The 22,323-nt window shown below is 37.9% G+C and overlaps 1 protein-coding gene across 5 annotated transcripts in view; it reads left to right on the plus strand.

Annotated features, from left to right (window-relative positions):
• Positions 1 to 22,323, plus strand: part of TMEM131L (transmembrane 131 like) — a 119,211-nt gene that overhangs the window by 76,061 nt on the left and 20,827 nt on the right. For 3 of the 5 annotated variants that reach the window (XM_034771030.1, XM_034771028.1, XM_034771031.1), the window contains 15 exons: positions 296 to 404; positions 2,115 to 2,220; positions 3,450 to 3,603; positions 4,441 to 4,611; positions 5,189 to 5,255; positions 5,935 to 6,052; positions 6,838 to 6,979; positions 8,246 to 8,355; positions 10,054 to 10,126; positions 11,977 to 12,122; positions 13,046 to 13,188; positions 13,890 to 14,076; positions 14,942 to 15,127; positions 17,385 to 17,534; positions 18,455 to 19,074. In XM_034771030.1, coding sequence (XP_034626921.1) covers positions 296 to 404; positions 2,115 to 2,220; positions 3,450 to 3,603; positions 4,441 to 4,611; positions 5,189 to 5,255; positions 5,935 to 6,052; positions 6,838 to 6,979; positions 8,246 to 8,355; positions 10,054 to 10,126; positions 11,977 to 12,122; positions 13,046 to 13,188; positions 13,890 to 14,076; positions 14,942 to 15,127; positions 17,385 to 17,534; positions 18,455 to 19,074 — 2,482 coding nt within the window. The remainder of the gene's footprint in view (positions 1 to 295; positions 405 to 2,114; positions 2,221 to 3,449; positions 3,604 to 4,440; positions 4,612 to 5,188; positions 5,256 to 5,934; positions 6,053 to 6,837; positions 6,980 to 8,245; positions 8,356 to 10,053; positions 10,127 to 11,976; positions 12,123 to 13,045; positions 13,189 to 13,889; positions 14,077 to 14,941; positions 15,128 to 17,384; positions 17,535 to 18,454; positions 19,075 to 22,323) is intronic. The other 2 variants (XM_034771029.1, XM_034771032.1) reach the window with 2 other exon arrangements.

Below are 22,323 nucleotides of genomic sequence, written 5' to 3' on the forward strand. Positions count from 1 at the left end.
CTAGCTTGACTACTTACTTTCTGCTGTCGCCAAATAGCACACTGCTTTATTTTAAGATGCATTTACCACATTTAAGTTTGTATATATGTCCAATAGAATTTGTAGATTGTGAGCTACAGCTCAGATAATGATTTTTAATGTGCCCATTAACCTAAATAAATCCACAAAACTATTTATCACATATGATAAACGACAGTTCCTTCTAAGTTTGTCATGAAGACGAATTAAACAAATACTAAAAATATAGTAACAGTAATAGTGCTACAGGGATTGGTAATATATCGTTTTAATGCAGGACATACAGCGTTTCTCACAAAAAGATACATCATCTGTGCAGTTTGAGCCAACACAACTTCCTTCTTCAACCACAAATTTTACAAAAGTTGCTTCCATTGTTTGTAAAGGTACAGTATGTATATTTTGTGTGTATAATATGATTACATGAGGGTACATATTTACCTTATAAGATACTCAGAAAAGGATCAAGACCAACTTGTCTGTGCAACTTTGCTTTCTTAAAACATACTGGGCTAGGACGAGGAAGAATTCTTTGTACTTATTTTGTTTCCATCCTATTTCGTATCATTCTGTCACTTTCACACACATGCGCTCCCCCTCTTCCCCCTCCCCCCCCCATCTTAGATTCAGTAAAGGCCATATTAACAGGAAGGGAAAGTGGGTGACTAATAAGATTGCCAGCATTTATTGAATGTACTTTTTAGGTTCCTTTTAATCATTTAGATGATTCTTTTTTTTTTTTAAATCTACTTAAATAGTACACTTTTCTGTTTGGGTGGTAAATTTTTATGGCAGTTTTTGTAAGGATGGTTGAGAGAATTGCATGTTTGTGGAAGAGCTAGGGTTAACATCGAGAAGTTGCTGTTTCCAGCCAGTCCCATGCTCTTACCACTAGACAAGGGGCTGTGCCTCCCCAAACGGCCAGGTGTGGCCCGGCCCCTGCCCCCTTCTCCCCCCCTTGCTTCTCACCCCCGGACTCCTGCCCCATCCACCCCACCCCCGTTCCCTGTCCCCTGACCGCCCCCGGAACTCCCACCCAACTGCAGGGGAGGGGGAACAGCAGGGGAGGGGCCGGGGGCTAGCCTCTGGGGCCGGGGAGGAGGGTCCCGCGGGCCATAGTTTGCCCACCTCTGCACTAGACCATGTCGATGATCTACTGCAGGGGTTCTCAAACTTCATTGCACCATGACCCCTTCTGACAACCACAATTACTATACGACCCCAGGAAGAAGGGACTGAAGCCTGAGCCCTGCCACTCAGGGCTGAAGCCCTCGAGGTTTGGCTTTGACCCCAGGTGGTGGGGCTCGGGCTTCAGCTTTGACCCTGGGCTCCAGCAAGTCTTATGCCAGCCCTGGCGACCTCATTAAAACAGGGTCGCAACCCACTTTGGGGGTCCTGATCCACAGTTTGCGAACTGCTGATCTACTGCATTATTACTGAAATTTTTATTTAGTTTCCCTGATTCGGATCACTGTTGTCATGCAAACTTTGTCACTGTTGTACTCAGTAGTGCCCTGCACATTTTTGTTATGCTTTCACCCTCCTGGGCAGTGCTTCCAAATTCTTTCCTCTGCTTCTTATAAAATTGTTTTTGGTTTGTCTGTTTGTTTGTTTTGGGAGTGGTAACGGGGACAACAAAATACATTTTCTCAAAGAGTTTACTTCATAATGAGTGTGGGACTCGTCCTTCTAAGAAAGAGAAGGCAAAGAAGGCGGTAGAGCAGTAGAGTGAGTTTTTTATTTTCCCAGGCATGCTTTTATTTATTGAGGGTAGCAGCTTGGTTCAGTAGCTAGGGTAGCGGACGGGGAATCAGGAGACTTGAGCTCTGCCACTGACTCCCTGTTTGATCTTGGACAAATCAAGATTTTGGTCCGATTTTCTGAAGTGCTGAGCACCCATAAATCGTTTTTAAGTCGATACTCAGCACATCTGAAAATCAGAATATTAACGTTCACGTCCCTTGATTTTGCCCTTTGTAAAGTAGAGCTGTTGATACAGACTTTTCTTTGTAAGGGTCTTTGAAATACTTACATGAAAAGCATTATTATTACAAAGATTTTATTCAAATATATATGTTTACTTTTCATTTATACAGCTGCATCATGTGACAATGAAAGCCATCATACTAGTGATGTGAAGATGAATCCATTAGAAGGCACCACAACACTAAAAGCATGTCTTTCCCATCCTGTGATGGAAGGGTAGGTTGATGGTGGGATTATTTTAATCCAGGGGTAGGCACACGAGCTGATTTTCAGTGGCACTCACACTGCCTGGGACCTGGCCACTGGTCCGGGGGGCTCTGCTTTTTAATTTAATTTTAAATGAAGCTTCTTAAAAATTTTTAAAACCTTATTTACTTTACATACAACAGTAGTTTAGTTATTCTAGACAGAGGGCAGGTCTTCACTACGGGGTGGGGGGGGGGGAGGGTGTCGATTTAAGATACGCAAATTCCGCTACGCGAATAGCATAGCTGAATTCGACCTTTCGGAGCCGATTTACCCTGCTGTGAGGACGGCGGCAAAATCGACCTCCGCGGCTCCCCATCGTCGCCGCTTACGCCCACCTCTGCTGGTGGAGTAAGAGCGTCAATTCGGGGATTGATTGTCGCGTCCCGACGAGACGCGATAATTCGATCCCCGAGAGATCGATTTCTACCCGCCGATTCAGGCGGGTAGTGTAGACCTAGCCTTCTAGAAAGAGACCTTCTAAAAACATTAAAATGTATTACTGGCACGCGAAACCTTAAATTAGAGTGAATAAATGAAGACTCGGCACACCACTTCTGAAAGGTTGCCGACCCCTGTTTTAAACATTCGCTACAATTGTAAGGAAACTGTAAAATGTGCTCAAATATATGCTGTAGAGTCAAAGCAAGCTAACTTTCTCACTTAATGGTAGTAAGCACGAGTGCCCAGACTGCTGCATATTGTTGCTGTGTCTTTCAACAAAATAAAACTTCGTGGCATTTCATAGAATAGTTTTGTATTTCATACACATAAACTTTCAAGATTCAGTAAGAAGAAATTTAAACAGTTAAGGTCACATAGGCCTTATTTAAAATCTGAGATAAATTTACTTCTCTTTTTCCTACTTTATGGGAACAGTACTCTAACGGAAAACTGGAAATTGAACATTTTTTCTAGTCTTGACTCAGTAGTGTTATCACAGCTACCACATTATAACAGGGAAAGCACTAGGCATCATTGTACTCTAAAGTTGTGAGACAGTACTATGACTAGCTATCCATCCCTCTTAGAGTTACACTTTGTCTTCTAATTTTTACTGTATTTTCAATAAAATAATTTGTTCTTCCTCCAGATTCCTTAAAAACGCTCAATTCCCAACAGAGATACTTTTATCTGTCTGTGTGAATTACTTTGCATGTTCAAGGACCCTTACATTTTTAATCTGTTTCTCTCTACAGGTATTTTGGCGTTGACCCTTCTGCAGCATTATTTCACATAGAGCCACATCACAACACTTCAGGATTTTGGTCTATATGGTTTACAAACAAGTTTGACTTTAGCATTGAACTAAATGATGTCTTTGTAGCCAGAGAGACTAAGAACATTTTAAAGGTAAGTTTTATTTTAGAATCCTGTAATGTCTTTTCCTTAATGTCCTTCAAGTTGCTGAGCAGGTTCTTTGAGGAGCTGAGTGTCCTCAATTCATATTGAATTCAGTGGGAGTTAGTGGAAAGTGCTGTGTGCCTTTATCAGGCTCCAGAAGGCTATGGTCCATTATTCAGTGTGATGGTTGTTTTAGTATATGTTAGAGTAAATTCTGGCTGCAGTAGCAGTTGTATGTGTGCATTAAAGTACAGAATTTTGCCGTCATAGTCAATGTTCTCACAGTTGCTACGTATGCTATTGGTACATGTTAAGAGTGAATCTCTCTTCATATTGGAAATCTTTTGGTGAGTGGACGAGCTTTCTGCAAAGTTATTAAAGATTTTACAAAAGAGAGGTCTTATTTTTAGAAGTTTAGGCAAAAAAATTTATGTAATTGCTTCATTAGAACAAACAAAGCTGATGTGTGCATGCTCAAATGACAAACTAGACATTGAATTGGCCATTTGTGCACTCAGATCCCAGATTCATATGTGCAGTCACAATAGTTGCAAAGATAAATTAGGTGTGCAAATGCATGTGAATTTTTAAAAATCAAATGCAGTTGTATTTAAAAAGGTACTTTACAGTGTCCTGATAAGTTTTCCCTCATGACCAATGTTTTTTACATATGTGTATATAGGAGTTAAGAATTTCATGATAGTAGAAGCAAAACAATTAGGAGCAAATATCACTTTAGAAGTATATAATTCTTATCCAAAAGTACACTTAAATAATTCTTGCGGTTTTGATTTTAAAAAAAACAAAACAATTTTTGGCCAATCTGATCTGATTGTTTCCTTCTAGATTCTGAACTTCACTGAACCCTTGACTCTACCTCCAGGCTGTTGGAATGTATTTTCTTTGAAGCTCAGTGTCAAAGACACTGTAATAAATGTATTTTCTAATGTATTTTTGGCTACAAATGTAGGAGTGATGTTTGCGATACCTCTACGGATTTATTCAACTCTGTCCAAGGTATTGTATTCCACTGACTTGTATGTATATTACATACAAAAAGCTATGTTAACGTTATTTAGCTTGCAAAGCCAAGTGCTCAGAAGTGGGGAAATGACAGAATTATGGTTGCCCATGCCACCGAAATACTTCCCCTTGGTATGTCCATCCCATGCACTGAATGAAGTAGGGAACCAATGGAAAAATAGTATATGATCATGTAATTAAAGATTGTATCATATGTATCCACAAAGGAGCATAATTAAGGTTCTGTTTTTTTTAGATCTTACTGTTTCTAGAGCCAAGTAATCTTCATTAATAGGTATTAGACTTTTTGGAATAGTAAATCCTAGAATAAGGGATGGGAAGGATCTACTGGGTCATGTTTTCAAAGGGAGCTCAATCCAACCTCTATATTCATGCAGAATCATAAAGCGGTGTATCATCCATCCAAAACAAGGGCTACAATGCTTCAGGCTTACTGTTCTTGAATACATTTGATTGATTAAAGTTCGTAATGTTCATTGGTTAAATGTATCTAGATTTATTTTATTTACAGTGTTGCTTTGTCAGATATTCAAGCATTGTTTTTCAACAGGGGGATCTTCATTTTGAAGCCATAGCACATTGTGATATACACTGTTACTTGGGAAAGTCTGATACAGGTAGGTTTATTTTATTTTTAGGCCTCTATTAGCAGTTTGGTAATGTAGAAAAAGTAGCTAGAAAAAAAATTGTATTTGTTGCTGGATTTGTAGTACAAATATTTAGATGATTGGTACGAGTAAGTTTTACGTCATTTAAGAATATCCTGATTTCTTAAATTGTTGCTCCTCTGCATGGATTTTAGTAACTTGTAGCAAACACAATATCCCAGATTTCTAATTCCTGCTCACAGAACTCAAAAATGTTTGAACCAGTTCTAACTTTCAAAATATATTTTTTACTTTAATGGAATTTGTTTGTTTGAGAAAATTATCAGCAATTGGAAAAGGGGAGCTAAAATGGAAATGATTATTGGCTACTAGCGGGTGCTATAACATAATTTTGCACCATTTTAGAGATATTGAACTATGATTCGTATATCCCATTGACATCAGTTAAGAGTTCTGCTTAAAAATCTGTGATGAAATATAGCCCTTAAATACAGCAAAAAAAAAAGTCCTACTTGAGTGTACAAAAGCATGCACAATTGGTTGTACAAATTCCAATTTACACACATGTGTACCTATTTTTTTTAAAATAGCTTTCTTTATTGATATCAGTTCTTCAAGTTATGGGACAGAGTGATAAAGATAGTAAATGTTATTTTAGTAAAATATGGGAAATCTATTATCATTTTAGCAAATCTGTTTTGGAAAGGGAGTTTGTCTCTGGACCATTCTACGTGGAATGTGGATTCTGAACTTGCAAGTGAGCTTTATGAAAGATGGCAGAAAATAAAACATGGGGAAGCCTGCAGGTTTGTACAAAGACTGTTCATGTTCTTAATTCCAGTAGCTAGTAGTAAACTTTAAATTGTATTATAAGAAACAAATCTTGCTGTGCTATACTAATATACTTGAAAATAAGAGCAAAAACTTTCAGGCTTTGGTGCCTAAAGTTAGTCTTCCCATTAGGTGTCCTGAGATTCAGAGCAGCTAAGCACCTCATCTCCCATTTTAACTCAGTGTAAATAATTGTTTTAAATACCTGAACATTGAATGTAAATAACTTTTTGACTGTAGTAACTTCACCACTTCTACTTCACTCTGAAAGAAAACAAAGCATGTTTCACAGGATCAAAATATGGAAGCTGCACAAATCCTCTCTGTCAACAGGTTGCACAGTAGTCTTTTCAGGGTCATGGGTTTTCAATAGGTTTTAAGCTCTTTATTTCTTTGCCTAATGGATGCGACACATTGGGGACATGGGGAAGGGAAAAGTGTGTGTCTGTGCATGAGCAGTCCTTGTCAAGCTGGTGAAGCATTGACATCAGCCCCATTCCAGCATGAGAAAATGGAGCTGTATAAACAGGGAGTCTTTATGTTACAGGTATGAAAGCAGAGGTGTCAAGGACAAATGAATTTAAATTGATTGTTAATGCGGGGTCACAGTCCTATGGGCATTATTTTGTTAAATGCCTTTTTTTCCCCCCAAGAAAAGGTTATCTACCATAACGAAGTACTCCTGGAAAATTCATGTCAAGAGACTAAAATCAATTTCTTTTGGTTTTAACAAAGCTTTCTGTTTTCACCAATTAAACAGGAGGAATTTTTTGGGAATGACTCGCATTGCTCACCATAAGAAGCCTGAAGAGGAGGAGTCATTTGCTTTCTTTTTGCCACGTTTGATTACAGAGCCTGGGCTGACACTAAACTTCAGTGCAACTGCACTTAAGAATAGTATGGTAATGATAACTATTTTCAAGCTTTATCTAAGTTTGTATATTTTTAGCTAGTTTAAATTATGAAGATTCCAGTTCAACATTATTAATACACAATGTTTTTATATTGTTTTCAAACTGGTTTTGAAAAAGGTTTTTGGAAAACTCCATACCAGTACATCTCAAGACACCAGTTTCTTACAATCTGATTGGCTCCCGTTTAAATTGTTGAAGTATCTAGTTTAATATATTAACATAAATTGAGAATTTAGCCATATACTGTAGATCTCACCTTCTGAAATGTTTATTAACGCGTTCATCAGCTAGAGTAGAGTAGCTTATTATAAAACTAATGAATAACATGGAACAGTATGTTTGGATATGCCGTGATCAGGGCTGGTTCTAGGGGCTGGCAAACAGGGCAGTCACCCTGGACACCAGCTTTCAGGGAGCAATGAACTGCTGTCCCACTATTTTTTTTTCCCTTCCCTCCCGATTAGCTGTTTGTTTTGGTTTGTTTTGCTTGAGCTCGGGGGGCCTGAAAACATTTTCTGTGCTGGCCAGCAAAACATCTTGGGCTGCTCCTGGTTGTGATGAGCTTTACTATTAGTGATGTTTATAATTCCACATTAATCTTTATCACCCCATGCATACATCTTTTAAGAGTGAATATTGTGCTTGTGAAATATCCCTGATTGGGATTATCAGATGACGTATGTCTTCTTGGAACAAGACTGGCCCCAGCAACTAAGTTCTCATTGGGCAACATTTGGTCACTACTAACCTGGTCTTGGTTAGAACCTGTCATATGGAGATGAAAGGCTTCATATGCAAATACTATTTATTATCTTAATATTCAATTTATGTATGTTAAATTATTAAGCAATAGCATGAGCCAGCTAGTCCCCCATCATTCATTTTTTAAGTGAGGAAGAACAGTGTCTTACACACTTTACCTGTTTCTTTGGGTAAACTTTGTTCCTGTCTACCAGTGTGACCTGATAATAAGTCGAAATAAGAAGAATATATCTTGACAAGATAGCCTCTCTTTTTGCATATGTAGTTCTTCAAGCACTATCATTTGCTTTTGCATATAGAAACATTGTACACACATACCCAGCTTTTGCATGTAGTTTTGTGCATGTAAAATTCTAATGTGCAAAAAGAGAAGTCAGGTTGAGTCTCCTTTGAAAATGAGGCCAGTATTACCAATGCAGAATTATTTTATCTTGTTTTAGAATTCTAGCACACAAGTATGTAGTTCTAACTTTTTTTCCCCAAACTGTTTAGGTAAAATATTTTGTGCTAAGAAACCCCTCATCCTTCCCAGTTACGCTACAACTTCTGCCTCTGTCTTACTATCCTGATCCCCAAGCATCACTGAGTCTGCTCAGCAAATGGTAATGAATATAACGTTATCTCAGAGTACTGATATTCCTTATTAGTGATCTGTTTCTGTCCCTTAGCATTGTTACTCAGCACTTGTTTTAACTTTTTAAAAAAATCATAAGTTACCTGGAGGCATGGTTCCCCATAATCTTAAATCCCATTTTTGATGGTGTATAATCATCATGTTCAATCTACCTTGGTTGTACATTATATGACTGTCTTTGTGGATACAACTATTATATGATAAACCCCAAGGCATGGATTCAACAAGCACATGCCTGTCAGATGCTGAGCTGGTCTTTACTGGGGGGTTGGGACATAGCCTTCACCTGGGGAGGTAAGGCTGTGAGTCAAGGGGTCTGTGATGGGGACATGTGACGAAGAAATAAAGGCAGCCTGAATTCAGAGAGGGAGCGTTTAGGGGCACTCAAAGGAGTAGGAGGGTTATGAGAACTGCTCTACACAGAAAGACTCTCTGCTTTAGTCTGCACTTCAAAGGGTTTACTACTATAGCTGCATTGGCAAAGCCCGCAAATGAAGATGCTGCCTGTATCAGCAAAATGAGTTATTTTCTCAGGATAGTTAAGCCAACTCCCTGAATGACATATGAGTTCTTTGGCTGGTATAAGCTGTGTGGAGAGAGGGGGAAGAGATGGGAGAAAGGGACCGAATTTAAGTTAGTTTGAGTACTCACTCTCATTCTTATAATCATTAGGATTACTCACATGCTTAAAGTTGGTTACCTATTTAAGTACCTTGCTGAGTCAAGGCCCAGATCCTTATTTAATTGCTTCCTCAACATCATAATTCTTTTAAATGTACTCAAACTAATAACTATATTTGTGTGAATTCTAGAAAAAAAATGTCCACAAATATTAATTCCAATTTTTTAACAAATGTTCTTTACATTTGCATCCTTTTGTATTTACTTTCTACACATTTTCTAGCAAGTGTTGGAAGTAATGTTCACTGAAGTGATTTAATTTAAGCAAATATTGCAGAATTGCATTGAAAGTGAGTTTTGAATTCATGTTTACAAATATTCAACACGAGATGCTTACTTCTAAGAACAGTGTTTATCCCCATTGAACAAAAATCTGTTTGGTATACCCTTTCCAAATAGCCCGAGTGACAAATATCAAATACTTGCAACTGAATTTTTCACAGACAGATGAAAAAATTAGTTGCAAATATTTTTTGCAAATTAAAAATTAGTTAGAGAAAACCACAATCTATTCCTGGGCAATTCATGAACAGAAAGAGGGACAACATTTATTGAATAAATTATTCATTCTGAATTTTTCACTAATCTCTGATATGAAATGTTTGCTAAAGATTATATGGATGGCCAAGGATGTTCTGCTTTTGTGTTTACATCTTGCTTAGGAATTTCAGTTGTTGATTCTTGTATAATCTTTGATTATAATATTTTACTTTGGGGGGGGGAGAAAAATCTGACCTTGCCCAAACATCACCTTGTTCTCCGAGTGACCAGCACATTCATGAAACTTAGTTGTAATGCAATCTATTAATATGCAGATCTTTGTTTCCGTAATATTCCACATCTGCCAAACTGCAATGGTAGAAGTATTCTTGCCCTAAAAATAAGTGCCAACATACAACAATATTGTAATTTCTCCAAAAATGTGTGCAGTGATGTTTTGACAAACTGGGTTTAAATACTTAAATTCTTGTCTTGATTTATTTAGGTTTGGCACAAATGTGCAAGCTATTAATTTCACAACCACTGAATTTAGGCTCATGGAGGAGTATGCACACAGGGTAAGATGTCTAATTTTGACAGAAAAAATATCTGACAAATTAGAAAAATAAACATATATTCCTAGCTGCATTATATTTAAATTTGCTGCTGAGTGCTGTTTATAGTAATTCAGTCATAAGTTCTTTCGTCTTGCATTAGATTCTATGCTTGACATTCGATCTTTTTCCAGAGTTTGTTTTTGTTTTTTTTTTGTTTGTTTGTTTGTTTTAAATTGGAAGCTTTGTGCTTTCAAAAAGGCACTGTGGGTTCAAATCATATACTAAATTTGTGTTTAGCTTTAATGTCGGTTATGTACTTGTGGGGTTCTGCCCTATAGAGGTGGGTGATAATTTTATAATAGAAGAAAATTGAATTGGTCTAGTAAGAACAGGGGACCAGAAATCTAGATTTCTGATTCCTCATCTCAGGCCCCCAACTTGCTGAGAGACCTTGGAGAAATCATTTAACTTCTCTGCCTTAGTTTCCATTTGTACTTAGGAGTTGATTTTCCCCATATACTTCAGAAGTAACTTTTGAAAGGGTGGAGGGAGCATTTCTCATATCCTAGTCATTAAGCAAGTATTGAAAAAGAGAACCTAGCTGTAACAGTGCATTTATTATTAAAATATTATTAAAACTCCAGATAGAGTTGTAGCATGAAATCCTGGCCACACTGAAGTCAGTGGCAAAATTCACATTGTCTTCAATATGGCCAGGATTTCACCAGAGATGTTAAGGCCAGAAGTATGACCTATGGCCTGACGCAGGCCAGATAATTTCACCCAGCAATTCTCTATATAAGACTAGGGGGCAGATTTTAATTTGTCCTTTTCCGAGTCATTAATGATATACACACAAATTTTGAATGTGTCATAATGTGCTTAATTACTGTGTTTATGTAACCAGTTGTTATAATCACACCTGGGTACATGCACACAGTTGCATGTATAGAATTATAGGCTATGTTTGCAAATGTGCCCCATATGTTTTTCTTCTCATAAATGTTGGCTGTTAATTGTGTGTCTTGTAGTTTGTAATTTTATCTTTTGGTTTATAAAATATTACAAGTCATAAAAACACTTTGAACCAAAAAAAAAGAAGATTGGCCAGGTGCGATCTTTAAACTAAAAGCTCATTTCCTTACTATTGTTTATGTATCTTTTAGTTCTGTAGGTGGCTAAATGTTCTCTTTGTCAGAGGAGAGGCCCGGTTCTGGCATGGAAAGCTTGTAGGATGTGTTTTGTTTTGTTTTTGTTTAAATAGTGAAAAAGAATAAATGATCGTACCAGAAAACCCCCCCCCCCCCCCGAAACTTGATAATATTTCCAGCCTTACTGCGTTGGTGGTGGTGGTGGTGTTACAATGTTAAGGAGTTCTCTGTGGTGTGTTCCCAGTGGCTCAAGTGATTTTTCTACTTGCCAACAGTCCCTCCATCAGTTAAATCAAGTTCTAATGTCCAATGCTGTGTGCATAATGGTTGCCACATTTTCCTATACAGTCAGTGCACTACCACTCTTCCTGCTTTGTAAAGTGGTTTGGGGATTCCTTTAATATGAAAGCTACTGTATAAAAATAAATACTTCTCCATATTAGCAAGTAAAATCTGATTTAAAAAAATAAAATACATTCCTCATAATGAAAGAAATGCTGTCATGTGAACTTTTGATCAAATAAACAGCTTTATATGATTGGGTTTATGCTGTCAGATAAGAAATAATTTTCATAAAATAAATAAGCTAAATGGCAGTAATTGCACCTTATGCAGAGATGTTTTTACACAGTGCTGAGCAGCGATGTAATGTCTGCTGTATTGGGATGGGCTTTTTTAAAGGGTTATGCCAAATAAATAAATAAATGCATGTTTGTTTAGCAGGATGCACATCAGGAGGACCTTACTAACATGAAATCCAGTTCTGAGGTGCTTCAGTTACATTTGCAACCATTGGAAACCCGAAGGATTGGTGTAGTTTTTACACCAGTTGACTACAAAAGAGTAGCATCCCTTATATTAATCAGGTAGGACAACTTCTGAATTTAACCTAGCTTTTGTAAGCAATAAATAAACAGCTTCAAGAAAATAATTTTGCCAAATACTGCAGCAGAGACAAATACACCACATTTCCATTTTAATTACCTCCATTTCACTTTAAAATATTTTCAAAATCTGATATACACTTTGCACGTGTGTCCTGTGGAAGTGGACACTGTAATAAATAGAATTCTAATTGAAATGATTTTTTTGTACATGATAAGCATGTAACATATAGTCACAAAAACATATAGTTCCAGTGGTTGACATTGCAGAATAATACCTTGGATTTCCCATCAGTTTTGTTCCTGTGTATATAGAAGAAGAGGTTTATTAATTTGGCTCTTATCACTAAAACGTGATTTTCATCTAACTCCTTGATGTTAGGAATCCAAGTAATGTTAGTAGTGTGATCAATTAGACTACATTGGCTCTTATGGGACTAAATCCAGGGACCCAGGGCCCAGCCTGAATAGCAGGTTGTGTACTAGGATCTCTGCAGGAAGAGAGTGCTGGTAAGGGAGGAATTTTTCCCACCTCTCTCACCAGCTGAGACAGCTGCTATCCAGTGGCAGACCCTCTGGCTCCCAGCTGCTCTGTGTGCATTATCTTGGAGAAGGGCTCCATGGAATTTGGCTCTGCACTGCACAGGGGGTGAAAATCACCTCTGCTCAGAAAGCCTACGTGGGACTTCAGTGGTGCATAGGCCTTGTGCTGACCTGCTGTATGGGCGTGAATTTGATCCACAGTGTACACACTGATTCTGCTGCTGCGTGACCTCTGCAGTTGCTGAGGTGGGAACTGTGATGGATTGGCACCAAGCACCAAGATTGTGATAGAAGTGGGATTGTTTTGCTTAGTTATCTTTTCTGTATCAAAAGCTGATTGCATGTTTTTCATGTTATGACAGAAATAACTTGACTGTTCTGGATGTGGTCAATGTAGAAGGCTTTGGAGCCAGAGAATTATTAAAAGTAGGTGGAAGACTGCCAGGTGCAGGAGGGTCACTTAGATTTAAGGTGCCAGAAGCTACACTCATGGACTGCAGACGACGTGAGTAACAAAAAACAGGTCTCTGATCCTGTAGTAATGCATTACTGTGCTCCATTTAGTTTGTGACTATAGTGATGCTGGTGTTATACAGAAACAGCATAAAGGGGAAAAATCATAACCTTGATCAGCTGTGATGGCTGAAATGGATTCTGTAAATTACATGTATTGACATCAATAAAAAAACCCAGATGGTCAGGGAATCCTCTTTAAAAAGCATTTCCATCAAGCATGCCCTCCACTACCTTCCTGTAAATCAGAAATCACCTCCATATATATAGTGCAGACAGTAGATGTAATGATAAAGAACACTTCATGTGTTGAGTAAAAAGCATTTTGGATAATATTTTGGTATTAGTAAAAAGAATGTGCAGCAGCATAGAAATTAATTTGTTTTTTTTGTTATTTTTTCCCTATTATTAATATTGCTACAGCATTTAATGAAAATTGAATTTGTCAAAGTAAAACTTGATAGTAGTAAAACAGATGCAGGTTCTGTTTTGTCACAACACAAGGCTGATGATCTTACAAATTCTGTAATATGTTACTGCAAAATGCAATTTATCAAATGAAAAATCTAACTCTCACTTTTGGAACTTTTTTAAAAAAATGTGAACTATAAGCAGTAATTTCTAAAATAATATTAAAAGTAAAATTACTCTCTGTGCTGTGTAGTTACTAAATGCTAATTTTGTTTCCTTTAGAACTGAAAGACAGCAAGCAAATTTTATCTATCACAAAGAATTTCAAAGTGGAGAATATTGGGCCTCTTCCTATAACTGTATCATCTATGAAGATTAATGGGTACAGTTGCCAAGGATATGGGTTTGAAGTGTTAGATTGTCAGGAATTTTTCCTGGCTCAGAATTCTTCGCGAGAGATCAGCATTGTGTAAGCATTGATTGTTAACCGAGAAATTAGTTTATCTTAAGTGTGAATTTGAAATTGCAGCAGAACCTCACCTCATTAGTTCACAGAAGAAGCTCAGTCTGTTTTGAATAAACATATAAAGCTCTCCTCTTTTCCGTTCATGTTACATTAAAAGCAAGTACTATAGTAAAGTCTCATATTAGTAAAAAAATTTTTACAAAGCATACTACGGTATTTTTATTACTACATTATGAAGTATTAATAAATTAAAGTTGAACGGTTGAACAGGACAAATGAGCAACATATATTTGCTTTTTTTTTCATTGTTTTATCATTTGTTTGCTGATTTTCTATGCATCTCACAGTCATTAGTACCAGCTAGTCAGGTGCTTCTACCAATACATATTTTAAGTATTGTTTCTAATGTCCATGCAAGTATAACTCAAGATTTTAAACACAAGGAAAAAGGGGTATGATTGTAATGCAGTGATTGTGCTTGTACATAGAGGAAATACAGTGCACTCTTAACTGTTTGAAAAGGTCTGTACATTTTAGCACTGTACAAAGAATTTCATTTAGTATTTGTTGATTATCCATTCTCCTTTTCCAGGAGGAAACATCAAAATTAAATAATACCTTATAGTGTATCACACAGAGAATGCCAACACAATTACAGTTGTAAAGCAGGCAGGCAAGTGCTTCTCCTAGGTAGATGATAACATCACTGCATAAACTGGTCAGCAGGAGGCAATCTTGAAGCAAGCAGCTGTCGAAAAAGTAGAAGCTGTTTATGATAACTGTGTAGTATTTTTAAATCAATGACATCTTAATAAAACTAAATCTTACTATAGAAAAATAACACTGGCCTCATTTATTTTGCTGGCAGGTTTACCCCTGATTTTACTTCTTCGTGGGTAATCCGTGAGCTTACTTTGGTGACTGCTGCTGATGTAGAGTTCCACTTCACACTCAACGTGACCCTTCCTCACCATTTGTTACCCTTGTGTGCAGATGTGGTGCCAGGACCTAGCTGGGAAGAGTCTTTCTGGAGGCTCACAGTTCTCTTTGTTAGGTAATATACTTGCTTCTTGCACCTTGCACTCCTCACCCAAATTCAAAATAAAATAAAATCAATTTATCAAAGATTTATAGTTGCTTTCGGTTCTTTGAGTTGCATGTCAGCAGCTGCCACCTTTATATAAAATGTCAGTTTTAGAGAAATGTGTAATGTCGTGGTGTATAATTAGGGTCTAATCCTTCGAAGACCTAGGTACTGAACATAGAGGATGCTCAGAACTTTGCAGGATTGGACTTATGATAAGTTTGTTTCTTGGGCAAAGAACATGTCTTCTGCTGCCTGGAAAGTGCCATGCACACCTATGGCAGTGTTTTATTAGATAACTATAGATGGTTAGCATGGATGCAAATAAAAGTTGTTTAAGCTATTAGTAAAGTCATACATTTTATGGACAGATTCTCTGTTGCATCCAAGTGTTCTAACTTGTGCCAGGTGAATATGAGCCCTGTGGGCCCATATGTCACCTGGGGATAGTTAGAGCAGAGTAAGCATTAGCCATTTCCCCTTCCTGCCTCGTTTATGCCCCAGGCATAGGTGCTGGAACTAGGGATGCGGGGAGGCTGCTGCCGCACTCCCTGGCTTGAAGTGGTTTCCATCATATTCAGGGTTTACAGTTTGGTTCAATGGCTCTCACCACCCCCACTATACAAATTCTTCCAGCACCCCTGGCCCCAGGAGTGACTTTATACCACTGAGCTCTCCTCCATGCCATGGAAATCCCCAGCAGTAGATGTAGGTGGTTTCTGTCACTATCTGAGCAGCCCAAAAGGAACTGAATGGACATATAATCTACCCTGAGCATTTCTGGTAGGTTTACATCGGTTTTAGTGACATTGTTTAAAACAAATAAACAGAACCTCTTTTAACATACTCTTGTTTAATGTGTTTTTTTGTTGAAGAGGCTATGGTGGAAAGGTATCTCAGCATATGTGCATTAGCTAATTTTGTGTCTCAGATTCTCAGCGGATGTAAATTGGCTTACCTCTGTTGAAGTGAGTAGACGTATGCCAATTTACAACAGATGAGGTTCTGGGTCTGTAATTTGTGTGTGTGTGTGTTCGCTCACATACACACGCTATTCTACCTTTTATATTGTATAATGTAACTGAGAAACTGTTCTCGATGTAGATGATTTCTGGTGCCATTTTCATACAAATCTTTAAATCCTAATAGTTTCACTCTTAGTTTTCAGAATTGATAGGATGTGAATGTAAATGTCATGGTAATACTATAACATGTCAGTGCATGCTTATTCTGTGGCCTGGAAATCCAAAATAATTCTGTTTGCATTGTATACAAACTAAAAGTATTTTAGTGAAAAAGCCTGATTAACAGATGCTGCAGGAACATAGGAATAAAGCCATTTCCCATTAGTTTACATATTTGGCTTCCTGATGATAGTATATAGACTACTTCTGGAGGAAGCAAAAGAAATTACCCATAATTCACCCGTGCTATAATATAACGTACAGAAAAAATCCTTTATGACTTCAAACATTGATCCCCGAAGAATGAAGGTTGATATTTCTAGTAAATTATATGTTAGCATCCTCTCTAGAAAGGATGAGAATATTTAAAAAAAAAAAAAAAAAAAGAGAGTTTTGTTGTTGTTGGTTTTTTTCCCCTCTGGGGCCTCCAGTGCAATTTGTCTTATTGGTGTCTATAGTTTAGCTTGTTAGTTGCTTAGGGGAGTGACTGTGTTTATATTTGTGTAGCAGTGAGTGCATTATTAGTGCCTAATAAATAATAACATCACAGAATCATTGAAGTTTGAGTGAGAGGGGATCTAATGGATCATCCAGTCTGTCTTCCTGCAAATACATGTACATATCCCATATATGTGAAGTACATTGTTTATTACAATATGCCCTATTCAGCTTGCATTGTTTTGAGATCTCTGCTATATCTAAGCAAAATGAAATATGTCTGTCCTCAGTTTAGCTTCAATCTTCAAATTATCTTGTTTTTTTAGGTTTGATTTTTGTTTTTGTTGTAAAACTAATAGTTCAATTATTTTGCCAGAAAATAATCATAGCTTCCAGGAACTTAAAAATAAAACAGTAATAATTTTTACTTCTAGAAACTGTTTGTTTGTACCATACCCCATTCCTCCAATTTAATGTTAGGTATCTTTGTGTTTGGAATTTACCAGCACCTAGTCTGAAAAACAATTCTTGCTATGGAATTGGTCTGTTTTTGTTCATTTGTCTAGAGACATGCCTGTAGTGAAACCTGTTGTTTTCTTTTGCAGTTTGTCCCTATTGGGTGTGATTCTAATAGCCTTCCAACAAGCACAGTACATTTTAGCAGAATTCATGAAATCAAGGCAGAGACCAAATCCCAATTCTTCATCACAGCAAAACAGCAATCCTGTGGATATAATCAGCTCCGATTCCTACAAGTAAAAATTCTTCTTCTTCTGAAGTGCTCTCATTTGCACTCTGTTTAACATAGAATAGCCTTTTCTAAATCTTTGTACTATGATATTACTGTGAACTCCTTTAGGAAGATACTGTTCCAAGAAACTTCTTCGTTTCAGTGAGTTTTCAGCATTCTGACATAATCAGGTGCACTCTGGTGTTTTAATCTGTACAGATGACAGATGAACAAAACTCAGAATAACTAATCTTGTGTATTGCTAGTAATACCTAGATAATGAAATGTAAGGTGGGTAATGTAAACACACTACATAGAAGCCGTGGTACTGGTACTGTGTGATGGGAATTACATGTACATATATAACAGTCACAGAAGTTAGAAATGGAAAGCACTTTGTAGGCCATCAAATCTTAATCTCTGAACCTAGGTTCTAATTCAGTCAAGCATTTGAACATGTATTGGAGTTGGTCAAAGCACTTAAACTCATGCTTAAATCACAGTGAAATTGTAACATTTAATTAAATATCCAGGTGCCCAGAGCCTTTGTGTAGCGATCATTGATATTATTGACATCTAGATGTAATTAAAAATGCAAATCCCTGTGCGGCCAAACAAGATGCACATACCTCGGGCTTGGAAACACATTTGTGGGTGCCTTTGAAGACCGTAGGAGCCATGTATGCAACTTGGATGAGAATTTAACCCATAGCCATTAAGTGAAATCTTTACACTGTGAGAACTCACTTCTGTTAAGACAGAAGATAGCTTCGGGTAAATTGCCCCTTCCTGAGTTTTATACCGAAAGAAGGTAGAAATCCAGTTCTTATGTTTCATTAATATTTCTCGCTGCCTCTCATTGAATACTTTTTTAAAAGATATAATTTAATGATGGTTTTACATATATTTAAAAAAAAAATTAAAATTTCTTTATTTCATTTCCAGGGGCAGCTGCAAGACCTTTATGGATTCCTGTGGCACCTCTGATAAAGGCAAAGGAAAAGGCTTCCTTTCTGTAGGCACTCCATCCAGCCGAAGCCAGAATGCTGCAAAGAGAAGTCCAGCAACCTATAGCCACTCTCAGAAGAAACATAAATGTTCTGTTTACTACAGTAAACAAAAAACAAACACAGTAACTGGCAGTGGCATTACAACTACTGATGAAAAGCAGAATCAGACTGTAGAGAACCAAATCTCAGCACCAAAAGAGGACATTTGCACTGACATTGTTAGTGAGAACTGGCTACACTTAAAATATGCAAATGGCATAAATGTAAACATGCAGAAGAATTTAACTCTTCCAGGAAACTTTCTGGATAAAGAAGAAAGTGCACTAAAAAATACAGTTCTCATGGAAAGTACTTCTTCAGAGTGTGATTTGAAGGAGGATCTTCAAGCATGTGTGTTTCCTAAGGAAACTAACCTTACAACTTCAGAAAATATAACTGAGCTCAAAGAACAGGAGTTCTGTCCTCTGAAGACATCTAAGAAGCTACCCGAAAGTCACTTGTCAAATTCACCTCAGCAACAGCCAGAATTGCAAGACATTTCCAGGAAAAATAATGGTAATCTTTCCATTTATAGAATTCATTTTGAAATTATTGGACTTCTTGGGTGACAATCTTGGCCCCATTGAAGTCAATGGCAAAACACTCCTTCACTTCAATGGGGATAGGATTTCACCCTTTGTGTGAGGATATTTTACTCATGCCTCTTGATTTTGATACGTTTATGCAGATTTGCAAGAAAGAGGATCTGGCCAGAAAAATTCCTTTGTGTTGTAAATCAAAACTGCGGCTAAGATGCAACTTCAAGGGTATTTCTGAAAATTTGAAACTGAAAGCAAGTTTCATATAATATGGATATAATAAAGTTTTAGGACTTCACAGTTGCTTCAGTGCATAAGTTCACACCATAATATTTATAAAGGTTAAAACAAAGTTAAGAGACAAACATATTTTCATCAAAGTTATGATTAAAATATGATTTGTCCTTGGTCAGATATTGAAATTATTTAAATCTAAAAAAAAAAAGTTAAACCCTGGGAAGTGTAACTGTACCTGTTTACTGTTTAGGCCCACTGAAAATCTGGGGTCTGATTGCTGACTTGCTAGCGTTCCCACTGACTTCATTTGGAGTTGTGCTTAGCACTTCTGAAAGTTAGGTATCTGGCTTTTGTAATAATATTGTAACCTAAAAGGGCCAGAAGCTGCCACCAGGGTATTTGGAAGTTCTCACATTATTAGGAATTCACAAGTTGCCATTTCTATCAGAGACTCAAGAGATGTTTAGCTCATGACTTTAAATTGAGAGACTAGCCTTGGGGAAGAGGCACAAGAACACTTAGGAGAAATGTTGGTTAGGAAGTCAAAGGACTATTTCTTGTGGACATGTGTTTTCACTGAGAATGTGGGAAAAGCAAATCCATTGATTGAATCCCAAATATTCCGTTGCTAAGTCCGTTTTTATTGGATTGAGAATAAGGAGATCTGGGTTCTGTTCCTGGCTCTGCCACAGACTAACTATTTGACCCTGAGCCAGTCAGTTACCCTGAGTATTCCCTCATCTGTTAAATGGATTTACAGTACTACTGCTTACTCATCTCAGACATGTTGACAAACTAATTTAATTAATATTTATAAAGTGCTTTGAATCTTCAGATTCTCTAGAAGTACAGTGTTGTTATTCACCTACTTTATATTTTCAAAGCTGCTAAATAAAATTTAAAAACATCGATTACACTTTTAAACATAATCAAATACATGGGAAAATATCTTCAGTTACAGTTCAGAGAGATCATGCATATACCAAACCAAGTTGCTTCCTACTGTAAATGGCATTGCATTCTTAACAAAAATAAATGATTATTTATAGAGTCATTTTTAGTATGACAAAATAGAGAATCACATAAATGTAGGGCTGGAAGGGACCTCGAGAGATCATCTCGTCCGGCCCCCTGCATTGAGGCAGGACCAAGTATACCAGACCATCCCTGACAGATGTTTGTCTTAACCTGTTCTTAAAATCCTCCAATGATGGGGATTCCACAATCTTCCTTGGAAGCTTAACTATCCTGATAATTTGAAAGTTTTTCCTAATATCTAACCTCATTCTCCCTTGCTGCCTTGTCCTACCTTCACTGGACATAGAGAACAATTGATAAGTCTTCTTTGTAACAGCCCTTAAGTTACCTGATGATTGTTATCAAGTTCCCACTCAGTCATCTTTTCTCAAGACTAAACATTCCCAGTTTTTTTAACCTTTCCTTATAAGTCAGGTTGTTTAAACCTTCTGTCATTTTTGATGCTCTCCTGTGGACTCTCTCCAATTTGTCCACATCTTTCCTGAAGTGTGGTGCCCAGAACTGGACACAGTATTCCAGCTGAGACTTCACCAGTGCTAAGTAGAGCAAGACAAGTCAGCTCCTATGTCTTGCATATGACACTCCGGTTAATCCACTCCAGAATGATATTAGTCTTTTATGCAACAGCATCACATTGGTGGCTCATATTCAATTTGTGGTCCACTATAACCCCCAGAACCTTTTCAGCAGTACAGCTGCCTAGCCATTTATTCCCCATTTATTAGTTGTGTATTTGATTTGCTTTCCTAAAGATGTACTTTGCACTTGTCTTTCTTGAATTTCTTCTTGTTGATTTGACCAATTCTCCAAGGTTGTATTGAATTCTAATGCTGTCCTCCAAAGTGCAAGCAATGCCAGCTTGGTGTCATCTACAGATTTTATAAGCACACTCTCCACTCCATTGTCCAAGTCCTTAATCAGAGGGGTAGCCGTGTTAGTCTGGATCTGTAAAAAGCAACAGAGAGTCCCGTGGCACCTTTAAGACTAACAGATGTATTGGAGCATAAGCTTTCGTGCATGCATCCGACGAACTGGGCATTCACCCACGGTCTTAAAGGTGCCACAGGACTCTGTTGCTTTTTACAAGTTATTAATGAAAATAATTGAATAATATTGGACTGACGCCTGTGGGACTCCACTAGATACACACCCCGAGCGAAGCATTGATAACTACTCTTTTTGAATATGGTCTTTCAACCAGTTGTGCACCCACCTTATAGTAATTTCATCTAGACCACATTTCCCTAGTATGCTTATGAGAATGTCAAATGAAACTGTCAAAAGCCTTACTGAAATAAAGATATATCATGTCTACAGTTTTACCCCCATCTATGAGGCCAGAAACCCCATCAAAGAAAGAAATTAGGTTGGTTTGGCATGATTTGTTATTGGCAAATCCATGTTGGTTATTACTAATAGCCGTATTATCTTCTAGGTCAGCCATTCTTAACCCTCCAGCCACATGCAGCCCAATTAGCACACAGCTGCAGTCCAGTTGTGTGCTAAAGACTGCCTGGGTGTGCAGCTGGGTCTGGGTTCCCGGCTGCCCAGCATGGCGGGGTTCTGGGGTCAGGGCTGCTTCCTGGCCCCACAGGGTCCCGGGTCGGGGCTGCCAGCTGGTTCTGCACAACTGGGGTGCAGGGCAGCCACCCAGCCCCGCGTGGCAGGGGTCAGGGTCAGGCCAACCCCGCAGGGTCAGGGTTCGGGCTGCTGCCTGGCTGCCCTACCACCCAGCTCAGGGCTCCATTCCTGGCCCCACTCTGTGGAGTGGGTCTCTGGGCGGGAGGCACTGGGCATAGAGGTCTTTGGAAGGGGTTGGGGGGAGGAGAGCCGTGGCCCAGGTAACACATTGTGGGCTTCATGTGCAGCCCACAATGATAAATAGGTTGAGAACAAGGTACTTACAAATTGGTTGTTTGACAATTTGTTCCAGTATCTTTCCAGTTATCAA

The sequence above is a fragment of the Trachemys scripta genome, chromosome 5, assembly GCF_013100865.1.
Source record: "Trachemys scripta elegans isolate TJP31775 chromosome 5, CAS_Tse_1.0, whole genome shotgun sequence".
In the NCBI taxonomy this organism is placed as follows: domain Eukaryota; kingdom Metazoa; phylum Chordata; order Testudines; family Emydidae; genus Trachemys; species Trachemys scripta.